This window comes from Ictalurus punctatus, chromosome 19 (genome assembly GCF_001660625.3).
Source record: "Ictalurus punctatus breed USDA103 chromosome 19, Coco_2.0, whole genome shotgun sequence".
Taxonomy (NCBI): Eukaryota; Metazoa; Chordata; class Actinopteri; order Siluriformes; family Ictaluridae; genus Ictalurus; species Ictalurus punctatus.
The window spans coordinates 21,143,938-21,156,437 of NC_030434.2; the positions used below are offsets into that span (position 1 = coordinate 21,143,938).

The following is a 12,500-nucleotide window of genomic DNA, read 5'->3' on the forward strand; positions in this document are numbered from 1 at the left end:
CAGACACAAACACCAAACACACACAGTTTCTGGTTTATCTTTAACCCGCTATACTTATCTGTGTAATATACAGTGTGCAGTAGTGTGTGCTACGTTTGATGAGCACTAGGTGGCGCCTGACCTGGTCCCCCATGTGAGGCTGGAAGTTGAACCGAGCAGGTGGTGTGAACGCAGTGGGGTGAGTTTCCATAAAGCGCTGGCGGTCACTGCGGGGGTCTAGACTCTCTACTGCCCCCTCCAGGATGTCCAGACCCTCGTGACGAGACGTCTCCAGACTATACTCGGCCGACAGGTACGTGCGCAATGCTCGGCTCAGGCTGGAGTGGTAGCCCAGGTCACAGCACTGGCACACACACACACAAAAAACCCTTTCAATTGTAACACACATCCCGTCACATTACTCATGTGACAAAAGGTGGCTTTACTGGTCTACAGAAACGCCAAAGAAATCATCATTTCAATCCCAAGCTCTCACATTCTGTACATTCTGAACCTTATTTAAAATAAAATCAAAACCTTCAGCAACGTTATGAAGAAAGAAACTCTGCGAAGAAATCCTATCAAGTTGGCACCACATCTAAAACTGAATAGCATAAAATTTCCTTGACACATTACATTAATGTTTAATTCACGGTCACACCTCTCTCAGCTATTACCTTACACTCACCATCCACTTTAATAGGAACACCTGTGTGCGTGCTCATTTATGCAGTTATCCAGACATTCAATCGTGTGGAAGCAGCGCAATACATAAAAGCATGCAGATACAGCCTCAGTTAATGTTCACATCAAACCTACGAATAAAGAAAACAGTGCGTTCTCTGTGACTTTGATCATGGCATGGTTGTTGATGGTACCAGATAGGCTGCTTTGAGTTTTTCAAAAACTGATGATCTCCTGGGATTTTCACACATAGCAGTCTCTAGAGTTTACACAGGATGGTGCGAAAAACAAAAGACATTGACGTGGACAGCGGTAATCGAATTATTGGCCTTATTCTGAATAAGACAATATTCTGATTAAGGTGTTTACATGAGTTGCTTTTAGAATATTCCTTTCATGTTCAGATTTTACATGTTATAGAACATAGATGGATTAACGGCACATGTCATTACGTCACCGCGCCACGCCGTCCGACGTCCCTCCAGAATTTCACATATTGACATACAGTTGGTCTTCGTTATGGTACCGTATACATTTTTGGGTGTTTTTCATTTTCATTTTATGAAAGCTTCAAGTGCAGTTAATTCATTTGACATGCTATACGTGCAAATAGACGACTGCTTGAAGCCGTCTATATAGTAGCTGAGATACATGTATTTCTCCTACTATATACATGTATTTCTCCTACTATATATACACACACACGTATTTCTCCTACTATATACATGTATTTCTCCTACTATATACACATGTATTTCTCCTACTATACACATGTATTTCTCCTACTATACACACATGTATTTCTCCTACTATATACACACGTATTTCTCCTACTATATTCATGTAATTCTCCTACTATATACATGTATTTCTCCTACTATATACATGTATTTCTCCTACTATATACACACACATGTATTTCTCCTACTATATACACATGTATTTCTTCTACTATATACACACACATGTATTTCTCCTACTATATTCATGTAATTCTCCTACTATATACATGTATTTCTCCTACTATATACACACACATGTATTTCTCCTACTATATTCATGTAATTCTCCTACTATATACATGTATTTCTCCTACTATATTCATGTATTTCTCCTACTATATACACATGTAATTCTCCTACTATATTCATGTAATTCTCCTACTATATACACATGTAATTCTCCTACTATATTCATGTAATTCTCCTACTATATACATGTATTTCTCCTACTATATTCATGTATTTCTCCTACTATATACACATGTAATTCTCCTACTATATTCATGTATTTCTCCTAGTATATAGTAGCTGGGATACATGTATTTCTCCTACTATATACACATGTAATTCTCCTACTATATTCATGTAATTCTCCTACTATATACATGTATTTCTCCTACTATATTCATGTATTTCTCCTACTATATACACATGTAATTCTCCTACTATATTCATGTATTTCTCCTACTATATAGTAGCTGGGATACATGTATTTCTCCTACTATATATAGTAGCTGAATAATAACTGAATTTACACAAATGAACCAGTTCAAAAGTTTACACACGCGTGATTATTAACACTGTGTGTCGTTACCTAGACGATCAACGACTGTGTTTATGTTCTGTGAGAGTTGTTCACGAGTCACTTGTTTGTCCCGAGCAGTTAAACTGCCCACTGTTCTACAGAAAAATCCTCCAGGTCCTGCACGTTCTTTACTTTTCCAGCATTATCTGCATATTTGACCCCTTTCTAGCAGAGTTTATATGATGTTCAGATCCATCTTTTCACACTGAGGATGACTGAGGGACTCGTACACGACTATTACAAAAGTGTAAACATTCACTGAGGCTCAAGAAGGCAACACGATACATTAAGGGCCAGGGGGGTGTAATTGTTATTATTTTGTCTTATTGGAAACATGTAAATATCTTATGTAGCTTATTCAGGGCAGTACTAAATAAAAAAATAAGATCTTTAAACAAAATAACACCAATATACACTGATCATCCTGTTCAAAACTTTACACCCCCCTGGCTCTTAATGTAGCGTGTTGCCTTCTTATTAACATTTTGCAGATTCTGCAAGGTATGTGTAAAATGATGACGACAGCTGTACATTATGGCCACGCCCCGTATTCTGTTGACCTTGTGGTCAGTGTACACACTATTGGTTCTCCTGATTTAAAAAAACAAAACAAAAACAAAAACAAGAAAAAAACCAAGGCAACGAAATCACTGGTAGCATTTGAGTCTTAAGTTGCTTATGCAGATGTTTCAGTGATGTTTAGCGTCTGGTGTGAATTCTATGTCAGGTTGTGTCTGAGGACAGAATTCTCACCCACCGTTTTCACAAAGCAGTTTGCAGTTCATACGCTGCGACGTTTCCCCACACAGAAGGTTGATTATCTCTACAGACGGACAAGCTGAGTGGTTAATTCAAAGCGTTTCTCCAACCGACTCGAGCTCTTTAAGGTTAATTCAAAGCTGCTCTAATCAATGCTTCACACTTTCTCTCTGACACACACACACACACACACGTTCTCCTGCTGTCTTTATCGGCTCCGGCGCCGAGTGAAGACGACCTCGTTGAAGGTCGAAAAGATGCTGCACTGTATCGAGGCGAACATTGCTGACCAGACTAAGCCTGCTGTTAGCTCTAATGAAGAAAATAAAATAACCCACACTAGGGACAAGGCTCCAAGCACTGTTATGTGCGTGCAAGGTTTTGCACATTTATTTTAGCACATTTCCCTGCTTTTATATCAGCACCTACAGGGTGTGAATTTGCTTTCTGTTTCAGCTCTCACTGCCTTACTGTTAAATGTACATCAGGCAAATCAATACTGAAGTACTGATACTTCCCATCCTGACATTTCCTGCTACAAAAATCTCAGCGCCGTGTGTTTCTTCATCGCACCGAACACGAAGCCCGTAATATTAATATTGTAATATTGCAAAAAATGTCAATGGCTCAGGATAGGAACATTTTCTTCCACCTCATTCCCATGTTCCCTGATACACACGTCCTACAAAAAGAAGACAGGAAGGTGTGTAATGCCGCTCTGGTAGAAAGAAAGCAAGTATAAAGGGGTCACGTCACATCCATTAAGCAATAATGATGTGATGCAGTCAAGTCCAGAATTAATGGAACCCCTTGAGAGAATATAAACATTACACACAATTCAAATGAAAATCATTGCTATAAGAACGTGTTTAGAACTTTAGTTTTTATTAGAGGAAGCATTGGAAAAAATATTTTCCGCTTGCCTTGGGGTATAACTACGAAGTCCACCAATGCAAAATCTCGGTCATTCATCACCATGTGGAAAGCCAAAGTGCTTTCAACACAATAGAGACAGATGGTTGACCTGCACCAATCACATAATGGATATAATTAATTTTTTTAAACATAAATGGCATTAAAAATACCATTACATCACAACGAAGAACCCAAAGTGTTTGATACTGTACCAGCTCCATGACAAGGTTTCTGAAAGGGCTGCAAGAAAAGAACTTCTAAACCATTGGGATTAAATTGTGTTGTGATCAGATGAGACCACGTCTTCCTCAAGTACATCATCAGCATCATCAGTTTGGAAACATGGGACTGCATATAGACTTTACGGTGTTGTGATTTGTAAAACATGCTGGAGGATGATTAATTGGTTGAAGCTTTTTAAATAATATATATTTTTTTTTTTTTACCCCATTTTCTCCCAGTATGGTAATTTGATAATTCCCCACCCAATAGATACGTCTCCCATGTCATACGTCCGCTACTAACCATGGAGGGTGAAACCTAGGGGGCTTTCACACTGGCAGTTGAGTCTGAAACAGAGCACGGTTTGCAAGAATAAATTGGTAATGTGAAAGCTGTCATGCGGACCAGGAAGCGCCCTGTGGTACCAAACCCGGGACTACATGTAGGAGGTGGTCTGAGTTCGGTTGTGCTGGAACTGATTCCCGTGAACTCGAACTCGGGTCTGCACTTGTTCAGGAAATAATCTCTGCATGTGTTTTAGCCGATGACGACATCATTTGTTTCTACAACATACGTGTACCATGAGTCGCAGCGGAACCTTGTGGGACACAGAAGCGGTCCACTGCTGCGCATAATATCTGCTGTGCAGAATAGCACCAAAATAAAAACAAACAGACAAAAAAAACAAAACAAGTCATGTTCTCCATTAACGTTCGTGATTACGTCAGATGAACGCAAACGCACTGGGGTTCGATAGAATCAAAGTGAGACTCAAACCAGACCAATTTGGACTGCCCAGTGTCAAAACCACTGTAGAATATGCTTCCTCTGAGACATGAAGCTACCGCATATCTTCCAAATGATGCTCATGCTATATCACAGGGCAGCACCTGAACACTTGGAGGACAGCTCTATCTACCCTATCTCTATCAGGCATTACATCAGCATTGGTTACAGTTGCTTTGATTGACAGAGGAGAGTATGGAAGGTCATCCCTCCCACCCACAGAGCACACTCTCACAGCGACAGGGCCAACACTTTTCTGGATTTGAAGCTGTGTTGTTGCTGGTGATTTGTTGTGAAGAATAAAGGCATTAAGATATTTTAGCTGAAAACCCGGTTACCTCTGCCATGAGGTTAAGATTTGGCCATACATGGATCCTGATCCCAAACACATACACAAATAAACACAGAAAGAATTACAGGACAGAAAATAATCTCAGAATTTGAACCCTATTAAAACCCGTGTTCGGAACTGACAAGAGCATCTACGTGTGTGTAAATCGACGAATACCAAGGAGATGGAAATGTTCTGTATGAACACCGGAGCGGTCCAAGATCTGTGATATTAATTGTGGAGCTGTTGATCACGTAGCGTAAAATTGTTAATTGCACATGTTATTCATTTTTTCCTCCTGATGAGTGCCAATAATTTTGGAGATGACTGTAAACTAAAAAAGCAAATTCGTAAGAAAATGTTGATTTACACATTTACCATTTCACACCATGGAAAACAATAAAGATCTTCTCTTTGTTTTTAAAATATCAGGATTCATATCAGGATATTAGCCGGAGTACTACATAGAAAGTAAATTACTGATATAACCCATCCCTACTGTATACTGTATGCGCCATGTGTGTATGTGTACGCCTTTGTGCCTCGGTGTGTCTAATTATAGTCTTGATCCCTTTTTCTCTGTTATGCAGCATCTTTGTCTTTAATTATAAAAGTATTAATTATACCGAGCATTAATCAGGACTATAATTCATCGGTGCTTAGCGAGGTGATAACAGCAGAAAGAACTTTATCGCCGTGGTACGCTTAGCACGCAACACATTCCCGCTAAACTAAATCAGCACTGTTTTTGATACTCACGTCAATCAAGTGGGACAGGTCCTGGATGTAGTACTTAAACAGAGCAGCGTTGGCAGCTTCCAGAGTCAACAGATATTCGTTGCGAGCTTTCATAACCTTCAGCTTATTCTCAGAGTATTTGGCCTGGCGCTGGTGAGGAAGAGAGGTGAGAGAAACAGGAAAAAGGAAAAAGACAGAGAGAAAGAAGAAGGAAAAAAATAAAATAAAAAAAAAACGCACAAGTGGGAGTTGATAATATGCTCATGTCTGTGATATTAAGACAAGCCTTAGCTTGGCTCAGCTGAAATATTCGGTACAGTAAATTGGTGAATGCTGCTTTAATTAAACCCCTTCAGCTGGAGCCAGAGTCCACTGATAAAAAAAGAGAAGAAAATGAAAGTGGGAGGCTCACATAGCTAAAATTCACTAAAACCACAATGATAACAATTATATTGATTCAGATCTTAATTTACATAGGAAAATGTACACACACACACACACACACACACACACACACACATATATACATATATATATACATATATATATATATATATATATATATATATATATATATATATACATATATATATACATATATATATATATATATATATATATATATATATATATATATATATACATATATATATATATATATATATTATATATATATATATATATATATATATTATATATATATATATATATATATATAATATATATTAATATATATATATATATATATATATTATATATATATATTATATATATATTATATATATATATATATATATTATATATATATATATATTATATATATATATATTATATATATATATATATATATATATATATATATATATATATATATATATGTGTGTGTGTGTGTGTATATATATATATATAGACACAGACACATACATACATACATACATATACACATTGTAGAATATACATATAGTATGCCCATTATACTGTACAGCATACCCATTATACATATGTGCTAAAAAATCTCAAACCATCTGAATAGGCCTGACGTCCTGTCTGAAAAGGTACACTCCAGCAGTTTTAAATCTTATTTCTTTTGCATCTGTAGCATATGTATAATTACAAACAAACAAGAATTTGTTTATTATATTTCCTTGTAATGAGAACATAACAACCAAAGTCAAGTACCATGCGGGTGTAATGCAATGCCATTATCTTTATCTGTGCTCCAAATATCTGTATTCAAAATTATTATGTTTGGTCTGGGGGAGGAAACCAGAGTACCTGGAGGAAACCCCCGCAGCACGGGGAGAACATGTAATCTCCACGTACACAGGGGCCATGGCGGGAATCGAACCCCCAGGTTCAAACACCCTGGAGGTGTGAGGTGAACGTGCTAACCACTAAGCCCATTCATATCTGTATTTGTTTATAATTGATCTGTTCATTTTGAATAATGTCTTCATATTCCGCATTCGGCAAGTATACGAGCAGCTGTTGAAATCCATAAATAAACATTTATGCAAAACAATTTTTCAGAACACTTCCATGAACTCATTATTCAAATGAATTTGTAAATAAAAGTCTAACACTATAACATCACTACTTTTTCAGAGCACAAACAATGAAGTGCTAAAGTTACCGCCAGATAACGAGGAACCACAATGACTTTTTACTGTACTGCCTTGTTGTTAGAAAGCTGGCTATAAGTTTAGGTTTGATATAAGATTCTGTGTGATTCGGAGTCTGGCGTAGTTTTGAGTCAGTGTTGTACTGGATAACTCTGTATTTGAAACGTTTATTAAAACATTTATACCGTTGTGGAATTCTCGATTTTGATTGGTCAGAAGGTGTCGATTATTTTTCTAGAACATCAAACACGACTGCAGTTATGACTGCAAGACAATTCACAGGTTTATATTAATACACTTACTTTAACATGTTATTGTTTTTATAGTAACAATTTATAACAATACGGGAAAGACTTTAGGATTTTATGGTTTGTGGTTATTCGGTAATATGACAAGATGTGCTTTTGTCTTATTAGTTTCAAGAGACAGGAAAACAAGAGGCTGGAAAGATATTACTGTTTATAGCTATTATCATGTAAGTGACTTTACACCACCCTGTCACTGATTACTTTCGCATTAACAGCAAGCCCCCTGTGTACTCTTCACTCAACAACTGCCCCCATACTTCCATTATAAGCACTTTTCTTAATTAAGGGAAAGATCGAAATTCTTGTTTGTGGTAATCATATAGTAAATAGTAAATGGTCTGCACTTATATAGCGCTATTTTAACCTTAGCAGTTCTAAAGTGCTTTACACTTGTTCTCATTCACCCATTCACACACACACACACACACACACACACACACACACACACGGTAGCAGAGCTGCCATGCAAGGCGCTAGCTTGCCATCGGGAGCAACTTGGGGTTCAGTGTCTTGCCCAATTACACTTTGGCATGTGGAGTCACGTGGGCTGGGAATCGAAACACCAACCCTACGATTAGTGGACGACCCACTCTACATATGCTATATACACATGCTACATATATGCTACACATAGTGCTAGGGGATATGGCCAAAATCATATCACAATATGGATAATTTCATATCTTGAAATGATATACATCACAATATATTAAGTTTTCTTTAAGGTCAGTGAAAATTTTATCTACACAAAATGTGGCAGACCTTACAAATGACCGTTTTCTGGTCCGTGTCTGATTTGTTACACCCAAACCACGTCCAAATGACAGACTCTGTTGCTGGGAGTTTTGCTCTGTCACGCTCTTACTGTGGCTTTTGTGACATTGGCGATATAGAAGAAATAGAAAGACTTTTTTTAAATCATCCTATGATATGTATCGCTATATCGCACAGCACTCGCTACATATGTGGTAGAAAGAGATTAGTTTGAAGAAAAAGAAACACTGGAGTATCCCTTTAATCTAGCATCTTAATATTATTGGTGGCTAAAGCAGTGTAATGCTCCACCATATTAAAAGTCAGGATCCTTTGTAGTCTCCCGTACCTTCTCCTTCATCTTCTGGATTTTGCGGGCGGCATTGCGGCGCTGATGGCGCTCCTCGTTGCGCAGACTAAACACCTCTCCACCTCGGCCCTGTCTCTCGCCCTGCCGCTCTGCCTCCTTCAGCTTGTTCTCTGAGCTCAGAGTCTCATTGTGGTATATGTGGTAGGTTTTCATCACCTGCACAGATGTTGTCAAGCCATCAGAATAACGCTTAACCATAAATACTAAAAGGTGTTGACACCAATGCTATCAGAACTAATCTTCTAATCATCTAATAGGGTTTGTTTCCTAACCAGATTCAGAGTGTTTTTACCACCATGGTTTTGTTTTCCTGGACTCACACTTAGTACAACAGAAGTATGAAATTGTCATGTTACTTCCTACCAGTTTTGACAGTGATGGGGAAAGTTAGGTAATCTATTGGCAGTCATTTTCATTTTTGGGGCTATTATACTGCGTTTATGACTAAATGGGAACTGGGTCATTTCCTGACCTCGGCGTAGGAAAATCTATTTAATTGTCCCTTTAAGTCATAATTCCCACTCAGAAAGAGCTTCTCAAGAGCTCCAGTTTCTTCAAACTGGAAATTCTGTGATGTCAGTTTAACATGATGATGCCCAAAATGCAAAGTAAGCAGACGAAACAGTGTTTTAAGCCTTTTAAACAGAATACTGAGTTTATGAGCATGATGGTCAGGTCCTCAGAGAACTTCCTGTCAGACAACACGCCCAACTCTCTCCACCAACCTGCTCACATGCAGAGGTCAACGTAGCTCGGAAGTGGAAATCGGACCATCATCTTCTTACCTCCGTGCGTTCAAGGTACAAAGTGTGTGTGTGTGTGTGGGGGGGGGGGGGGGGGGGGGGCGTCTTTTGTTAACAAAAATCAAGTCAGCAAACTGTGATGATTGTTGTATATTTTCTTCTTAAAAAATTGATTGAACAAGCGAATACGTCTGTATGTTGACTGATCTAAAGCAAATACTAGTATATACAGCATAAATGTAAAGTAGTGCTACTTTGTTTACTGTTGATGGTATGAGCAGCCATGCTGATTTGACATCATGCCTTTTTTTAAATTGGCTTGTCTGAGACCTTTCTATACTTCCGAGTTGCTGGGGACTCTTCTTCGCGTTTTCCTAGTCGAAGGTCGGAATTTTGGAATTACGAGATCGCAGCCTCAGTCTCCTGTATAGTTCCTCTACTGTTTGCCTTTTGGGTTTTCTCTTTGTGCTAATGCTCTAACAAGTGCTAGTTTGTTTGTGTGCGAGAAGGTTTTTTTCCCCCAACCTTAAACCGCCAAGTTCGGACGAATGCTCTAAAGTGGAAAACAGGAAATCCAGAGTTCCTAGTTGTCATGAACACAGCAAAAAACATGCCTAAGCAATACCTAATCCTACGATATGAACAGCCCAAGAAACCTTTTTTTATTTCAGTTCAGTACAGCAGTCGTTTTCTCACATCTGTGAATGACTAATGGAGTAATATTTAAAAAGGAAGCCAGTCTTCCCCACATCCGTAGTGTTTTCACATGCCCACATTGAGATAATCAGGTAGATACGACAAAATACACTGTGCCCCATCTGTGTGTTTAATGAATGCCGTGTGCGTATGGAGAGTGTGAGCGCATGTACGTGTTTGTAAAGGAGGGAGATTGGGAGTAATTGTTGCCATATGTAAATGAACAGTGCTTAGCTCAGCTACAGGCCTCGCGATAAAGTTGTGATGGATTTTAACAAGGACACGCAGAAGCTCTTGAGTGCTCAAGCACCCTGACGGAACAACAGAGAATGCCATACACATACTCAGCATCTCACAGCTCTGTGTGTGTGTGTGTGTGTGGGTGTGTAAGAGAGAGACAGAGTGTGTCACTGTCCATCTGTGAAGCCAAGGATAGTGGAAATCATCAGTGGTAAAAGCTTTGTCTGATGCTTTTTTTTCGAAGCTGTTAAATCACAGACAAATTCAAGTCCAATACTCGCACAAACTTTGGGTGGCATTTGACAAAACTCCACGAGCAGCTATTATATTAAAAGTATTGTTCAAACAAGCTAAAACAAGGAGAACCTTCTAAATGTCCCTCTGGAGCTTCCTGCTTCCATACAGCACCTTGTGCTAGGCAAGCTAAAGTTATTACATTTATGCCCTGAAAACGAACCTGTGTGTAGGCAGTGTGACAGAAGTATGAAATGACAGAATGAGCAAATGAAAGATTGATGAGATTGCTGGAGCTGAGCTGTAGAGTGATCAAAATAAAGGAGCGTAGTATAGAAGACCAGCGACGGGGAGAGCGGCTCGTGTATTGATGGAATGATCAAAAACGAGAAAGACAAGATGAGCGGTTAGAAGTGTGCCGAAACGTGAGAAGACATTCGTAATCTGAGCAACGAAAATGAAAATGAAAGGACGATGAGAGGCTTGGGACAATCAGAAAGATATCCTCACCGTATAGACTTCATTAAGAATCTTCATCAGGTCCTCCTGCAACTGGAAAGTGATCTCTTTACTCTAGAGAAGGGAGAAGAAGAAGAAAGAAAGAAAGAAAAAAAAAAACACAACACACCACCAGAGTTTATTTAGAGAAGCTAATACAAAAGGTCTAGGGTTGGGTCAAACTCATATCTAAAGCAATGAAACACCGTTTGAAACACCTGATCTAAACAGAATGGGGAGATCAAAAGCCATTTGGAGAACAAAATGCCATCCTATTACTTTTATCCATCGAGTTCACTCAGGCTTGGCATCGTGATTACGGAACAGAGTAGAAAGGCATTTAAGATTGCACCGCTATGGTTAAAAAACAACAACCCCAGTTTAAAAGAACAGATTAGTAGTTCATTGCTTGGTGCACTGTTCTTCCAACTTCCAGCACTCAGAATATACAACTTAAAGAAGAGAACTACGCAGTGTAGTACTACAATGGAAGAAGGTGTAGTCCATCCTGTTCACTAGCAATGCACCAACCATATGGTTATATTAATCCATTAGGCATTTTATCCAATATCACAAGGCCAGATGGTTCTCAAAGTGCAATGCAGAATGTTTATCTTTTCTTTATCCAAATAAACCCTACCAAGATTAAAATCTTTTGCCAAAGCGCCAATGCAAAGAGCTACGACACTGAGAAATGGCCGTAACTCAATTGAGAGAAAGAAAATGGAATAAAATTGGGTTAAAAGGACCCAAAAATATCTAATATTGGCCATATAAATGAAGTGATATGCAGTACACAGTGCAACTACATACCAATAAGACCACCCTACAAATCACATTAGGAATAGCAGTCCTCTCAAAGTAGAAAAAAAGTGCTGCTTAAAAGTAACACAGGTCATAAAAACTCATCTGCTGTCTGGTCGCTATTCTCTCATCCACCCATTCATCAATAATCTATCCATTTATTCATCCACTATTCATCTAGTAATCCATCCGTAATCTTTCTCTTCATCTGTTATTAAATTAGTCCATCAA

At 38.5% G+C, this 12,500-nt stretch overlaps 2 protein-coding genes across 3 annotated transcripts in view; both read right to left on the reverse strand.

The window, feature by feature from the left end:
• ovch1 (ovochymase 1) overlaps nt 1–7,977 on the reverse strand; it is a 136,099-nt gene extending 128,122 nt beyond the window's left edge. The window contains exon 1 of the mRNA XM_017494590.3: nt 7,968–7,977. The gene's annotated coding sequence lies outside the window, so the exon portion shown is untranslated. The remainder of the gene's footprint in view (nt 1–7,967) is intronic.
• Nucleotides 1–12,500, reverse strand: part of srgap1b (SLIT-ROBO Rho GTPase activating protein 1b) — a 59,801-nt gene that overhangs the window by 22,948 nt on the left and 24,353 nt on the right. For both annotated transcript variants that reach the window (XM_017494444.3, XM_017494443.3), the window contains exons 4-7: nt 11,478–11,540; nt 9,034–9,210; nt 6,023–6,151; nt 122–343 (exon numbers count right to left, since the gene is read on the reverse strand). In XM_017494444.3, coding sequence (XP_017349933.2) covers nt 122–343; nt 6,023–6,151; nt 9,034–9,210; nt 11,478–11,540 — 591 coding nt within the window. The remainder of the gene's footprint in view (nt 1–121; nt 344–6,022; nt 6,152–9,033; nt 9,211–11,477; nt 11,541–12,500) is intronic.